The sequence below is a fragment of the Hemitrygon akajei genome, chromosome 3 (genome assembly GCF_048418815.1).
Source record: "Hemitrygon akajei chromosome 3, sHemAka1.3, whole genome shotgun sequence".
NCBI classification, from domain to species: Eukaryota; Metazoa; Chordata; class Chondrichthyes; order Myliobatiformes; family Dasyatidae; genus Hemitrygon; species Hemitrygon akajei.
In genome coordinates this window covers 102616234-102633288 of record NC_133126.1, presented here as the reverse complement: position 1 = coordinate 102633288, position 17055 = coordinate 102616234, and the positions used below count along the sequence as shown (strand labels likewise).

The window sequence follows — 17055 nt, the reverse complement described above, 5'->3', positions numbered from 1 at the left end:
TGACTTTATAAAACATTCTGAGATGTCTTACTGCAATTTACTATAAATGTTCGATCAGGGACAATGTTTAGTACAAGTGCTACTTCACAATTGAAGGAAACCTGGTTCAATTGTGACTTGCAGTGCAGTCTCTAGTTCTGCTCCAGTTTCCTCCCTCATCTGTACATTTTCCAACAAGCACAACTTTGGAGGAAAAGATTTTTTTCTTTATTTTTGTTCACTAACTATTAAGTGAAATTTTTTTCAGTATCTCAAAGTTATGGGTAGTTATATTTTACTCACAAGGTATTATTGCAGACCACACATGGGATATTCTTTTCTGTTTTGGTCACCTCATTATAGGAAGGATGTGGAGATTTAGAATGGGTGCAGAGATTTACCAGGATGCTGCCTGCATTAGAGAGCATGTCTTATGATAGGCTGAGGGAGCTAAGGTTTTTCTTCTTGGAGTGAAGGGGGATGAGAGGTGACTTGATGGAGGTGTACAAGATGATAAGTGGATAGCCAGAGATATTTTTCCCAGGGCAGAAATGGCTAATACAATGGGGGTATAATTTTAATTGGATTAAAGGGTTAAGTTTTTTTACACAGACTGCTGAATATGTGGAGCACCATGCCGGGGTGGTGATAGAAGCAGATACACTAAGAAGCAATGTAAGAAACTGTTGGATAGACACATGGATGATGGGAAAATTGAGGGTTATGTAGGAGGGAAGTTAGATTGATTTTAAAGGTAGGTTAAAACATTGGTGCAACATCATGGTCCGAAGGGTATGTAGTGTTCTAGACTTAAACAGGAAATGATAGAGGAAAGCCAATAAAAGGCGGTAGGAGGGTTAGGGTCCTTCCATATAAGTAAAATGGTTTTCCTAGCCAGTAAGGTTGACAAGGCTGGAATAATCCCAAAAATAGCTGTAAATAAGTTTGGTTGTAAATCCAGATCCAGCACTTTAGATAAGGTTTTAAAAACATCTTTCCAAAAATACTCCAACTTTATGCAAGACCAAAACCATATATAACCATATAACATTCACAGCACGGAAACAGGTCATTCCGGCCCTCCTAGTCCGTGCTGAACTCTTAATCTCACCTAGTTCCACCTACCCGCACTCAGCCCATAACCCTCCACTCCTTTCCTGTCCATATACCTATCCAATTTTACCTTAAATGACACAACTGAACTGGCCTCTACTACTTCTACAGGAAGCTCATTCCACACAGCTATCACTCTCTGAGTATATAAATACCCCCTCGTGTTTCCCTTAAACTTTTGCCCCCTAACTCTCAAATCATGTCCTCTCGTTTGAATCTCCCCTACTCTCAATGGAAACAGCCTATTCACGTCAACTATCTATCCCTCTCAAAATTTTAAATACCTCGATCAAATCCCCCCTCAACTTTCTACGCTCCAATGAATAGAGACCTAACTTGTTCAACCTTTCTCTGTAACTTAAGTGCTGAAACCCAGGTAACATCCTAGTAAATCGTCTCTGCACTCTCTCTAATTTATTGATATCTTTCCTATAATTCGGCGACCAGAACTGTACACAATATTCCAAATTTGGCCTTACCAATGCCTTGTACAATTTTAACATTACATCCCAACTTCTGTACTCAATGCTGTGATTTATAAAGGCCAGCGTTCCAAAAGCCTTCTTCACCACCCTATCTACATGAGACTCCACCTTCAGGGAACTATGCACTGTTATTCCTAGATCTCTCTGTTCCACTACATTCCTCAATGCCCTACCATTTACCCTGTATGTTCTATTTGGATTAGTCCTGCCAAAATGTAGAACCTCACACTTCTCAGCATTAAACTCCATCTGCCAACGTTCAGCCCATTCTTCTAACCGGCATAAATCTCCCTGCAAGCTTTGAAAACCCACCTCATTATCCACAACACCTCCTACCTTAGTACCATCAGCATACTTACTAATCCAATTTACCACCCCATCATCCAGATCATTTATGTATATTACAAACAACATTGGGCCCAAAACAGATCCCTGAGGCACCCCGCTAGTCACTGGCCTCCATCCCGATAAACAATTATCCACCACTACTCTCTGGCATCTCCCATCTAGCCACTGTTGAATCCATTTTATTACTCCAGCATTAATACCTAACGACTGAACCTTCTTAACTAACCTTCCATGTGGAACTTTGTCAAAGGCCTTGCTGAAGTCCATATAGACTACATCCACTGCCTTACCCTCATCAACATTCCTCGTAACTTCTTCAAAAAATTCAATAATGTTTGTCAAACATGACCTTCCATGCACAAATCCATGCTGGCTACTCCTAATCAGATCCTGTCTATCCAGATAATTATAAATACTATCTCTAAGAATACTTTCCATTAATTTACCCACCACTGATGTCAAACTGACAGGTCTATATGAGGTCTATATCCAATTGGTCTATATCCAATTAAAACGTATGAGTTGAAGTGGCCACCTGAGTATTACACCTATCACAAATAGGATTAACATTGGGAAAAATAGGGCTAATTTATCCTTTGACATATGTGCCCGATGCACTGCCCTGAACTGTATCAAGGAATGATGGGCACAAATAAATGAAGTATTTACCAGATGAAAAATTTTATTCCATTGATTATCCGAAAGTAACTCTTAAAATTCCAATTCCCAGGCAGCTTTAATTTTATCTTTAGATATCATTCGTAAATTCAATAACCATTTATAAATTGTAGCTATTGATCCCTTTTTGGAGTGGTTTAACCTGGAAGAGGATATCTATTATATTAGATGGATAAGCGGGGGGGATAATTTGGAAGCAAAGTGCGTTTAAAACAAATAAATTCCTAATTTGTAAATATCTAAAAAAAAGTGTACATTGGATAAATCAAATTTATCCGCTAGCTGAGTAAAAGACATTAAACAATGCTCTATAAACAAATCCAAAAAGTTATTATACCTTTGGTTTTCCAAATTAAGAAAGTCTGATCTAAAAATTGATGGTTTAAAAAATAGTTACAACATATTTTACTAGAAAGGACAAAATTATTTAATTCAAAAAATTTGCGAAACTGAAACCAAATTCTTAATGTATGTTTAATAATAGGATTAAGGTCTTGTCTACCAAACTTGAGAGCAGAAAAGGAAGAGGAGCTTCCAGTAAAGAGGCCGAAGAATATCCCTTCACCGAGTTTTTCTCCAATTCCACCCATAAAGGACAGTCATATATGTCTGAATAATGAATCCAACAGGTAATATATCGAATATTAATTGCCCAGTAGTACAGTATAAGATTTGGCAAAGCCATACCACCTTCCTTTTTTAATTTCTGCAATAAAGGTTTACTTAATCTAGGATTTTATTGTTCCAAATATGGATAAAATTTTAGAGTCTATTCTGTCAAAAAAACTGTTTAGGAACAAATGAAGGAACTGCTTGAAATATATATAAGAATTTAGGTAGAACTATCATTTTAATAGCATTAATTTGGCCAATTAATGATAGTGTCATAGGAGACCATTTAGAAAGTGTTGTTGGGTATAATCAGTTAATGGGAAAAAATTATATTTATACAGATCTTTAAAATTCTTAGTAACTTTAACACCACGATAAGTAAATTGATTTTTAGCAATACTAAAAGGTAATTGCTCATACTGATCCAAATGATTATTAATAAGAAATAACTCACTTTTGTATAAATTTAACTTGTATCCAGAAAAACTACTAAATTTGTAGAATATGGATAACATGGAAGAAATAGGTTTCTTAGGATCCGAAATGTAGATTAACAAGTCATCTGCATATAACGAAACCTTATGAATTTTTCCCCTCTCTTAATACCCTGAATACTATTGGAATTCCAAAGAGCAATAGCAGGAGGTTCTAGAGCCAAGTTAAATAACAGAGGACTAAGAGGACAGACCTGCCGGGTACCTCTGTATAGTCTAAAATAGGGAGATTTTTGATTGTTAATTATAACCGCAGCCATAGCAGCTTGATATATCAGTTTGAAACCTGGACCAAAATTAAATCTTTATAAAATTTTGAAAAATAAAACTTTTTTTGTGTCAAGGGAAATGACACATTCAGGTTCTTTGGATGGAGAGGAATAAATAATGTTCAATAGTCTCTGAATATTAAAGTATGAATATCTATTCTTAATAAATCCAGTTTGATCGTTAGAGATAACTTCAGGTTAAAAATTCTCGATCCTAGAGCCGTAATTTTCGAAAGAATTTTAGAATCCACATTTAGTTAAGAAATTGGTCTATAAGAGGCACATTCAGATAAATCTTTTCCTTTTTCAGGAATTAGTGAAATTAATGCCTCAAAGTTTTTGGGAGAGACTCAGGATATAGAATCAGTGAAAACTTGACATAAATGAGGTGTAAATATCTCAGTAAAAGTCTTAAAAAAATTCCACTGTATATCCATCTGGTCCCGGAGCCTCACCTGATTGAAGAGAGGACATAGCCCTTGTAATTTCCTCTTGTTTAATAGGCACATCTAATGTATTCATATTTTGAGTAGAAATTTTAGGTATATTCAGCTTGTGCAAAGATCTATTCATAGAAGTAGTATTGTCTGAAAAGTGAGATTTATAAAGGTTAGAGTAGAAATCCAGAAATACCTTATTAATTTCCTGAACATCTGATGTTTCAATTCTGTCAGCTCTTCGTATTTTCAAAATCTGTCTTCTGGCCATATCTGCTTTTAATTGACCAGCCAACAATTTGCCTGACTTATCCCCATGTATGTAAAATTGACTTTTAGATTTGAGAAGTTGCTGCTCAATGGGATAGGTCAAAAGCAAATCATGCTGTGAAGTTCCATCCTCATAAAGATCTTCATTAGGTGTTACTGAATAAACTTTATTTCTTTAATTCTATTAGTAATCACTATAAGTTCCACTTTCGTTTTCTTTCTTAAACTTACTGAATATGAATCCGTCCCCTGAGAAAAGATTTCATCATATCCCAAATAACCAAATTTGACATTCCCTCAGTTGTATTTAATTCAAAAAATAAAGAAATTAATTCTTTAATAAAACTTACAAAAGCTAAGTCCTATAATAATATAGTATTTAAATTCTTCTCAGTGGAGATTTAAATGTTATCAGGAAATCTAAATGTTAATTTCATGGGTGCATGATCCGACAACGTGATGACATCATAAGTGTAATTGGCAACAAAGGCACCAATTGTGTGTCTAGCAAAAATAATCAATTCTTGAGTATTTATGATATGCATGTAAAAAGAAAGCAAAATCCCTATCTTTAGGATGTATAAATCTCCAGATATCAACTAAACCGTATTTCAATAAAAAAGAGTTAATACAAGTCGCAGCCTTGTTAGGAAGCAATGGATTGGTTGCTGACCTATCAGCCGAACGATTTAAACAACAATTGACGTCACTGCCCATAATCAACTTGTATTCATTTAAATTGGCAATGCAGAAATTAGTTTCTTAAAAAATTCAGGATTATCTATATTAGGTGCATAAAAACACACCTTTTGACCACATAACAGATCAGTAACAATTAAATAGCTTCCAATTGAATCAGTAACAGTATTAAAATGTATGAAAGGGATTTTAGATTTAACAAAAATAGTCACTCCTCTAATTTTAGTTACTGATAAAGAATGAAATTGATAACCTCTCCAAAATTTAAAGAAACAATTTTCATCTTCCCTACAAATATGGGTCTCCTGCGCAAAAATAATATCAGCTTGAAGTGTTTTTTCCGCTTAATAGGTTGATTCATACCGTTCAAATTCCAAGATATATTAATTTTATTGACATCCATATTTGAAATTTAATATGAGATTTTGTAAAGTAAGTTATTGCATAAGCACAAATCAAATCTACCAGGAAAAACAGAGCATGAACTCGATCAAAGATTTAAAAAAATGCAACATGGTTGACAGAGAAACCTCTCGGGAATGCCCAGTCAGAATACATCTAATCTAATAACCCCACCCCTCCCCCCAAAACCCAAAAACCGTCCAATAGGCAGACAGCATGCTAAACTACTATCCCCTATTCCCTGTCTCCGATTGGCAGGCTCTTCTCAGACAGTTATGTATTGACACCACGAGCTAAAGACAAAACAAAAGAAAAATTTTGATATTATACTAACAAAGGTTAGAACCTAACTAAGATTGGCCATCTTAAATTCATTTAAAATAAATTAGTTATATACAGGTAGTCCCCGAGTTATGAACGTCCAACTTACGGACAACTTGTACTTACGAACCGAGGAAGGAGAACACCATCCGCCATTTTAAGTTGGATCGCGATGCCGTCCACCATTTTAAGTCATTGCTGTTGACACTGTGTTGAGTGTTTAACTTTGTATTTGGTTTAAACTTTTCTTAGTAAGATTCACCCTGACCCCGCCCCCCTGTTCTGGTCAGCTGGTGGCGCAGTGAGATCAGCGTCGGGCTTGAGAACAGAAGTTCCCGAGTTCAATCCAGTGACAGACTGCTCCCGTGCCGAGTTGATGTCGATCCAGTGACTCCCGTACCATCCGTGCCGGGTTGATGTCGAGCTCGCAACTTGACCTTATAAAAAAAAACACTGCCACCTCCAGTTTAAATTCCCATGCGGAATATTGTGGAGGATCAAATACCCAAACCCAGGACAGCCCCCACTTGTCCCATTTAGCCTGTCTCAGTCTCCTTAGGACCCAGCGAACCTCGGGAGCCGGCCCAGCTAGGGACCCGCCACCCTCAGTGTTTCTGTTCCATTGACGGGAAGTAATCGCGATTGAAAATAAAGCAGAAATAATAAAGCCTTTGGAAAGAGGTGAAATGCCATCGGTCATTGGAAAAGCATTAAGCTACAGTCAGTCAACGATCGGAACAATTTTAAAGGATAAAGTGAGAATAATGGAGCATGTGAAAGGTCCTGCCCCGATGAAAGCTACAATTATTACTAAGCAACGCAGTGGTTTAATTATTGGAATACATGCATTTCTTAAGTGTTTTGTATGCATAGAAAGGTAAAATATATACTATGTACTAAGACAAACGTTTGACTAACTGACGCTAAATAATACCGGATGTACTTGTTCCAACTTATGTACAAATCCGATTTAAAGATGGATTCAGGGACGGAACCCGTATGTGACCTGGGGACTGCCTGTATTCAAAAAAGAGTAAATCCAACCAATTAATACATTATGACTAGTGCTAGCCACTTACAAGTCAATAAAAAAGTAAGTAAATATGTGTACAGGTGGCCCCTGTTTTTCGAACATTGGCTTTACAACAACTCGCTGTTATGAAAGACCTACATTAGTACTTGTTTTCGCTAACCAAAGAGGATTTTCATTTTTACGCAAAAAAGACGCCTGCTTTATACGTGTGTTTACCCTGAAAAGACTACCGTGACTGTGAAGCCTTGTGCGGGCAGCTGTGTGTGCATGTGTGTATGTGCATATGCATGTCCGTACGTATGCGTGTATGTGCGGATTTCTTTCTCCAAATCGATTTTGGTTCGCTGTCTTCCCGATTTTGATAAGTGAAATTACGCCGTACATACAATATTTCTACTTTATATAGGCTGTATACTTATCATTCCTGCTTTTACTATATGTTCGTGTTATTTTAGGTTTTATGTGCTATTTGGTATGATCTGGTAAGTTATTTTTTGGGTCTGGGAATGCTCAAAAATTTTTCCCATATAAATTAATGGTTTATGACTTCGCTTTATGACATTTTGGCTTACAAATGGTTTCATAAGAACGCTCTGCCTTCAGATAGCGGGGGGAACCTGTATATTAAATCCAAAACTATATTAAGTATTAAAGTTTTTCCATTTCAACGACTCCCAGCTAAGGATTAATCATTTAAATTGCTTGTGAGATGGTTTTGAACTCCTTTATGAATCTCCAAGTCTCTTCTGGAGAGTTGATCCATTTGGGGCGATCATTAGGTGGAGAGATTCTCAAACGAGTTGGGAAGCTCAAAGAAGGACGACAATTATTCTTAAAAAGTTCAGTCATCACTTCCCGATGTTTAACTCTTTCAGTATAAACCTCTGGATCAAAATCTTCAATTATGCGAATGGCTGCCCCATTAAGGATTAGCGTCCCTCGTTTTCTTCCAGCTCGGAGAATTGCTTCTTTCGTTGTAAAATAATGCAGGGTTAGTATCACATGGTGAGGTTTAATCTCAGGTGAAGGTTTTGGATGGAGAGAGCGATGAGCTCTATCTGTGATCGGAGGGGCTTCAAGTATCTCACTAAAAAGTGGTGTAACATATCTGTAAAATATATTTTTTAATTTTTAAATTTTTTTAATCCACAAAAACCACAACCTTAACAAAATCAAATTAAATATTGAGCAGCAAAAGGGAGAATAATATAAAGGCAAAAGTAAACATACACAGCAGAGGTGCACCACACCAAAAAACCTCAGTCCTCACCCCGTAAGAAGGTCCAATACAGGAGCCCATATCCTTTCAAAGATGTCCCCTCTGTCCTCATTACATAGTCTCAGTCTCTGCAAATGTAAAGTATTTGCCGGTTCTCTCAGCCACAGATTGTACGTAGGCAGAGTCCATTTTCCACATTTGCAGGATTAACTTCTTAGCAATCACCATTCCAAACAATACAGCCATTTTTTCATACTTATTGGCTGAAGATAGGGAGCTTGTTGCTCCAAGGATGGCTATGAGTGGGTCCGGTTCCCACTGCTTTCCATTAGCCTCAGAGAAACAGTGAAAAATACTTTTCCAGTATTCATAAAGCTTACAACATGACCAGAATGAATGTGACAAGTTACTGTTCTCAGATTTACATCTATTACAAACTGGTGAAACATCAGGGTAGAAGCTGTGCAACTTTTCTTTGGAATAATGGAGTCTATATATTGTTTTAAACTGTATAAGTCTGTGTCTGACATTGTCCGAACAACCATGTATACTCTCACCCCAGACCTCCTCTGTCAGTTCTATACCCAATTCATCCACCCATGCCTGTTTAAGACCTGCAGTATTCACCTGATCTCCATTATGTAGGATCTGATAAAAAATAGGATACGGCACTACGAGTAACCGGATCAAATTTATTTATTGCCTCCAGGGACTCATGTTTGTCTAAAACTTCGAAATTAGGTATATATTTCCTAACATAATCTCGAATTTGTAAATATCTAAAAAAACTAGATGCAGGGATATTGTAAACTGCTTGTAACTGCGCAAATGAGGCAAAGTTTCCATTAATATATAGGACACCTACACTACAGATGCCACTCTGTTTCCAGAAAGAAAGAACAGTATTATTCAGACCAGACAAAAAGGAATGATTGTCACAAATTGGAGTGTCAATATAAGTTTTTGGGGCCTTAATGTGTAGTTGAATCTGCTTCCAAATTCTTAGTGCTGCCAACCACAAAGCTGTTACTAAAATGTAACTTATTAACTGCAGTGGGGCTATTAAGGAGAGCTGGCAAGGAAGTCTTCTTACAAAGCACTCGCTGTATGAGTCACCATGCTGAGGTATGCATGAGTCTGAGGTAGAGGGTGGGCTTTTTTTCCACCATGCAAGAATGGATAGGTGGGCAGCCCAGTAATACATTTTAACATCTGGTAGGGCAAAACCACCTGCTTCCTTGGGCTTTGACGTGTGCTTTTTAGTAATTCTAATGGCTTTATAATTCCAAATAAAGTGTATAATAATTGAATCCAGTTGCTTAAAATATGATAGAGGAATAAAACATGGAATTGACTGGAAAAGATGAAGAAATCGTGGCAGTACAATCACCTTGATTGTGTTAACCCTCCCCACCAAAGAAATTGGAAGGGTTTTCCAAAAGTCAATATTGTGTTTAACCTGTTCAACTTTGTTTCGCCAATTCACTTGCAAAAGGTCATCTGGGTTTTTTGTAATAGACACACCAAGATAGGAAAAGTTATAAGTAATTTTAAAGGGAATAGACTATAAATATGCTGTATTAACCACTGCAGTGATTGGCATTAGTTCATTCTTATCCCAATTAATAGAGAAACCTGAGAAACTACCAAAATGATTAATTAGAGTCAGAAGGGCGGGTATTGATGTTTGTGGGCTGGAGATATATAAAAGGACATCGTCAGCGTATAACGAAAGCTGATGTTTATGTCCATGCATATCATTGGGAGATATCAAAGGGTCCTGTCTGATGCTAACAGCTAGTGGCTCAATGATAACTGCAAAGAAAAACGGAGAAAGGGGGCAGCCTTGACGAGTCCCACGATGAATTGCAAAAGGGGAGGAAATATTCTGATTAGTGATAATAGAAGCAGATGGGTGTGAATAAATTATCTCAATCCATTTAATGAAAGATCCAAATCTTTCAACATCATATATGGCCATTCCACTTGGTCAAACGCACATTGTGCATCTAATGAAATAACTACAGCCTCTTATGCATATTTTGTATATAAAATATTGAAAAGACAATGCAAATTAAAATGCATATGAATACCTGGTATAAAGCCAGTTTGAGCTGGATGAATAATAGAACAAATGCATTCTTTTAACCTATTGGCCAGGACTTTACCGAGAATTTTGGTTTCAATGGGCAGCAGCCAAATGGGGCAATATGATGAAACCATCTCGGGATCATTGCCTAGTTTTGGAATCAGAAAAACATTGGGTTTACATAAGGTAGGTGGCAATCTGGAAGCTGTCCTGGAGTGATTCAACATTTCTAAGAGGAGAGGTGACAATTTTGGACCAGATACTTTGAACAATTCCATGCTAAAACCATCCAGGCCTGCTCACCGGATTCCATATTTTCAGGCAAGCCCAGTATGCGTAAATTCATCCTGCGGCTTCTACTTTCCAGATCAACCATTTTCTTCTTAATTCTCGATATTTCCAAAGTAGCTTTGTTAACTTTCTTTTCCATAGCTGATAACTTTAATTCTTTTTCTTTAATAACTTGATTCATTGCCTCCGGTTCTCTTTGGATTCTGTAGTAGTCTTCTTGAGCGCCTCAAATTGAATTTCCAAATTGCCGCAAGGTTCCTGGATGACGAAAATAATTTTTTCAAACTTTTCATTAGCCTTCATCAAGCTATCAATCTTAAAATTCATATTTTCCATTAAAGAGAGCATTCTTTCTGAAGTAAGGACTTCCGCTGACTGCTCTGTTGGGTCGGTTTCAGCAACGGTTTTTCCAGCATTTTTAAAAATCCCTGCCATCGTAATTAAATCATAAAACCTTCAGTAAAAGTAATAAATCTTCAAACTTTAAATGGATCTAGCTGTATGAAGTAGGTTATCAAAGTTAAGAGCAGTGCACACTCCATGGACTGCCAAAAGGTGACTCCAGAATGGTTTGTGTGGAGCCGAAAGAGATGGGGGAAATCTTAAATGGATTTTTTCCATCTGTATTTACTCAAGCGATGGACACAAAGTCTATAAAAGCGAGGCAAAGCAGCAGTGAGGTCATGGACCCTGAACAGATTACAGAGGAGGAGAGGTTTGCTGATGTGAGGCAAATCAAGCCGGATAAATCCCCAGCTGGATAAATACCAGACGATGTGTTCCCTCATACCCTGTGGGAGGCAAGTGCAGAAACTGCAGGGGCCCTAGCAGAGATATTTAAATCATCCTTAGCGACTGTTGAGCTACCAGACAATTAGAGGATAGCTAATGTTCTGCTATTTAAGAAGGCTCTTAAAATAAAGCAGAAAATTATAGGCCGGTGATCCTGTCATCAGTAGTGGAAAAGTTACTGGAATTTATTCTAAGGGACCAGAGTGGTAGTAGATGGTTGCCTCTCTGACTGAAGGCATGTGACCAGTGGAATGCTGCAGGATCGGTGCTGGGTCTGTTGTTCTTTGTCATCTATATCAGTAATCTGTATGATAACGTGGTTAACTGGATCAGCAAATTTTGTGGATGGTACCAAGATTGCAGATATAGTGGACAGCAAGGACGACTATTGTGGCCTGCAGAGGAATTTGGATCAGCAGGAAAGAGAGGATAATGGAATTTAATGTAGACAAGTGTGAGGTGTTGCTCTTCGGTAGAACCAACCAGGGTAGGTCTTACACAGTGAATGGAAGAAGTGTGATAGAACAAAGGGATCTGGAAATACAGGTCAATAATCCATTGAAAGTGGTTTCATGGGTAGAGAGTGTTGTAAAGAAAGTTTTTGGCCCATTGGCCTTCATAAATCAAAGTATTGAATACAAAAGTGTTGGGGTGTTATGTTGAAGTTGTATAAGACATTGTGAGGCCTAATTTGGAGTATTGTGTGCAGTTTTGGTCACCTACCTACAGGGAAGCTGTAAGTAAAGTTGAAAGAGTAGAGAGAAAATTTAGAAGGATGTTGCTGGATCTGGAGGACCAGAATTATTAGGCAAGATTGAATAGGTTAGGACTTTATTCCTTAGAAATTAGAATACTGAGAGGAGATTTGATTGAGATATACAAGATGATGAGGGATGTTAACAAGGTACATGCAAGCAGTCCTTTTCCACTCAGGTTGGGAGAAACTACAACCGGGGGCATGGGTTAAGGGTGAAAGGTAAAAAGTTCAAGGTGAACATGAGGAAAACTTCTGCACTCAGAGGGTCGTGTGAGTGTAGAATGAGCTGACAGTACAAGTGGTGCATGCGAGCTCGATTTCAACATTTAAGCAAAGTTTGGGTAGGTACATGGATGGTAGGAAATGGAGGGTTGTGGTGCAGGATAATGGGAGTAGGCAGTTTAAATGATTTTGGCATGGACTTGATGGGCCAAAGGGCCTGTTTCTGCACTGTACTTTTCTTTCACTGACTCAAGAACCCATGTGAATACAGTCTTGCTTGTAGCTCTTTAGTCTGAAAAGGGCAGAGGTGCTCCTAACTCTGAGGCTTTCAATCTGTAGATTTGGAGGTGATAAGATTGCCTTTGTCTGTGATCTGTCTGTGCCTACAAGTCATTAAGGAAAATTGAATCATTAGGAAAAGTTAATTTAATTGGGCATCTTAAGTGTGGTGATCAGATGAAGGATTGTGAACAGATAACTAATTGTTATTTTTTTCATTATCTGTTTCAGTGAGAAAGTGCATCACCCACATTAACGAGTGAGACATAACTAATCCCCATGTCGGAACTATCTACTCAGATTGTGCCTGCTTTTCAGGCTGGGCAGCCAAAGGAAACTACCTCAGAAAACACTCAGAACACCTCGGTGAGATGTCTATCTCTTCTGATTTAACACCTTGAGCCCAGAGCATACCAATTTAAGGAATTTGACAGGAAATTGGATTTTGGGTGGGCTGGGAAGATGAGAAGAGCATTTTATCTTCTTACAATCTGGAATGTGCTGGCTTGCAAGTTTTAGAAGCAAATTCAGCTGTAACTTTCAATGGAGGGTTAGATAAACCATTGAGTAATGATTATATGGAAAGAGTGGGGCTAAATAGAGAGCTCTACCAAAGGGTAGTCACTGGCATAATGGCCAGTAACCTGTATTGTGTTATTCTATATAAAAGTCTAGATATAATGGGCTCACTCAATGAGGAGCAATGACATTAAGTTATTGATATCAAGTTAACGATTATCTAGGGTTGAAGTCATTAAATGTCCAGGAGTAGAATATCCTTTTTAAGGAGCAATTCAGCTTGATTTTATTTAATCTTTGTTGTTCTACATTCCTGTCTCTAATTTAAGTGTTGATGACCTTCCCCTCCAATCAACTAAATGTAAGGTTACTCTGTTTCAATATTAGATTGTTATAACATTTTGGCATCTTGGTCAGCAGAGACGTCGTGGGCCTCTTCCTGTACTCTACTGTTCTATGTTGTATTTCAACTTAAATTATACTTTGTCTTTTCTATTCCAATACATAATAATCATTCCAGATATTCCCAAATATTATCTGGAATTATGTATTTTTCTCTGGGTCTCAGTATCTTTGGTACAATTTATTTCTCCACTGTATGTTCACATTATTTTGTTTAAGGTTAAGGTGTGGATTTTGCATTGTGTTGGAGAGATGCATCAGTAATGACGACACCAATACGTCAGATTGTTGTAAAAAATAGCTCAATTCATTAACGCACTTCAAGGAAGAAGATCTGACCTCCTTCGTGAGTCTGATCCAGAGGTCAGTCTGAGCCAGCAAGAGTCATTGACCTTTAAAATTCTTCAAACAATCTAATAAATCACAGTTGGGAATAGGCAATAAATTCTGGACTTGCCTGTAATGCCCAGATCTTTAAAAATATTTTAAAAATGTGACATTGTTAAAGCTTTGACACTGCTGCAGTCAGCACATCTCTGACATAGTTTAATCCAGTGGATCGTAAGTTTGCATGTTTCTCATGATGTTAGATTCATGGAGAGAGCATCTGTACACTGGTGCTGCCAATTCATGTCTTCCCAAATGATTTGGGTTGGAAGTTTTGCTTTGGTGAAGAATGTTGGTTTTATTAAACAACCCATTCATCACCTTAACTTTTCATGCAGATTTTTTAGACTTCTTAATTTGTGCTATTCAGTTAGATTATTTTTCACTTTAGGATTGGTGGTCTTCACTAACCAATCTTTTATTCTTAATACTTTGTACTTGCACAAATCTCATTTTGCACGTTGATTATTTGTAAGTCTTTATGTGTAGTTTTTCATTGATTCTATTGTATTTTTTATTCTTCTGTGCCCGAATCAAAATGAATCTCAGCATAGTATATGGTGTCATATCTGTACTTTGATAATAAATTTGCTTTGAACTTTACACTATTATTATAATTTGTAATTTCACCAATTCTTCTGTGACTTGTCTGTATTGAACATCACTTTGGGAGTAGTAGGTAGGCGTTTCCTGGGGTATTTATAGAAATATTTAATCTCTCCCTGCTTCAGTCTGAGGTCTTCACCTTCTTTAAGAAGACCACTGTCATACCAGTACCCAAGTAAAACGAGGTAATGTGCCTTTATGACTGCCTCCAGTGGTCCAGCATTTATAATCATGAGAGCTTCAAGAGGCTGGTCATGGCACCCATTAATTCTAGCCGCCTGGAGATCCACTGTGATTTGCCTATTGCCAAAACAGGTCTCTGGCAGGGGCCATCTCTCTGGTCCTACACTAATCTCTCTGCAGCATCAGGGCAATAAAGGTACCTATGCTAGACTACTTATTAACTACAGCTTCTCCTTCAATTCTATAACTCCTAAGCAAGTTCATCTCCAAACTCCCAAACCTGGGGTTAATCTCCTTGCTTTGCAACTGGATCCTTGATCAACTGACTGCTATGGTAGGTTAGGTTATAACACCTGCTCTGAGATTATCTTCAATGCTGGCACCCCACAAGGCTGCAAATTCAGCCGCTTACTCCACTCGAGACTGCGTGGCTCAGTTCTGCTCGAACTCCACCTGCTTGCGGATGGTAACTTATCTCAAAAAAATGATGAGTCGAAGGAGATAGTGAGCCTAGTGACATGGTGTCATGACAGCCACGTTTCCCTCTGAATGTCAGCAAAACAAAAGAGCTGGTCTTTGAATTTGGGGGTGGGGGAGGGTGCACATGCACCTGCTTATATCAATGATGCTGAGGTAATGGGGTTAATTTCCTAGGTGTGAACATCACCAATATTTTCTCCTGGTCCAACCACATTGATGCCATGGCTAAGAAAGCTCAGACATTACATCATGTTGAACAAAGGCAACTGAATTGTCAATCAAAATCGAAGTACCTCTGGCCTTGGTTTGAAAGGAAGAATGAAAAGCTAGACCATTCCAACGCTTGAACAAACATCCACAGTCAGATCTGCGAACATGTGTTTCTTGTTTAAAAAAAAATTGAGGCAGTCAGTTTCTTAATATAGGTAAAAACCTTATTGAGTTTCACAGGGTGGTTTAAACCTTTCACATTTAAACTAAGAAAATAATATTGTGTACCATTTAAATATGTTTAAAACAGGTTAAACATATGAACCACTGGAATATATCAAAAATCCAAACCTTAAAATTCAAAATACTTAACCAAGCAATAGATGAGGCGGGGATAATCAAACAGGTGATAAAAAGGAAAAAGAAAAAAAAACAGCCCACTCCCGCCCACCCCCCTCAAAGAAAAAAATCACCCAAGAAAGCTAATCTAGTGATAAATCCCACCCCCAACATCCTACTGGCAGAGCTCCCCAGGAGAAAAGATTAGTACAAAATGAAATCCAACATAAACCAAATAACCTTCAAATGAACTGAAAAACATTCAAAACATAGTGCTTGCAAAAAATAATTACAAAGAAAGCTTACAGATTTAATTAATTTTAATAAATTTTCTATTAATTTTCTAAAAAATGAGAAGGAAAAGAAGAATTATTTATGAAAATATATCAAAAAAGAATTATTCAAAGTGCTATACAAATAAAACTACAAAAATGCAATGTATTGATCAGTCAAACTGAGGGGACAAGGTTATAAGAAGCAAAAATAAACAGTTAAACTTCTGGAGTTGATAGACTAAATATTATTCAAAAGAGCTAATGAAGAATTCAAAACATCATGTTAAAATATGATAAGAACAGAAGCTAATTGTAAGAATATATGAGAATAGAAAAAGTATTGTTCATAAGAAAGACGTTCTAAACCTTTAGACTGCAAACTTCCAACAACAAAGAATCGGTCAAGCTAAGGAAGCATAGTTTACATAAAACAGTATTAAACAATTAATTTTCTGGACTTGATTCGGCCTGAAGAAAATCGTGCACTTCCTCAATCGAAAGAAACCACTTAGGAGATCCATTTTTCAAAATGATCCTGAGGTGAGCAGGGTAATTTAGTGAAGGTTTATACCCTTTGTTATATAACTCAGACATGACTTTTTTGTACTTAAAACATTCATTTAATACCTTGGGTGAATAATCTTCGACCAGCCTTATCTTGTAATTACCACCGACTTAACCTGTAAATTATCTTCTAGGGAATCCTGCACAATGACTCCCAAGTTCCTTTGTGTATTTTCTCTCCGTTTAGAGAATAGTCAACCCTTTCATTTCTTCTACCAAAGTACATGATGACACACTTTGCCAACACAATTCCATCTGCCACTTCTTTGTCCATTCTCCTAATCTCCAAAACCTTCTATAG

At 37.3% G+C, this 17055-nt stretch overlaps 1 protein-coding gene across 3 annotated transcripts in view; it reads left to right on the top strand.

Annotated features, from left to right (window-relative positions):
- The window catches only part of psen1 (presenilin 1), a 133057-nt gene that overhangs the window by 13748 nt on the left and 102254 nt on the right, over nt 1-17055 (top strand). For 2 of the 3 annotated variants that reach the window (XM_073040522.1, XM_073040519.1), the window contains exon 2: nt 13021-13155. In XM_073040522.1, coding sequence (XP_072896623.1) covers nt 13069-13155 — 87 coding nt within the window. In that variant the 5' untranslated portion in view covers nt 13021-13068. Of the gene's footprint in view, nt 1-3087; nt 3233-13020; nt 13156-17055 lie in introns of all 3 variants that reach the window. The other variant, XM_073040520.1, reaches the window with a different exon arrangement.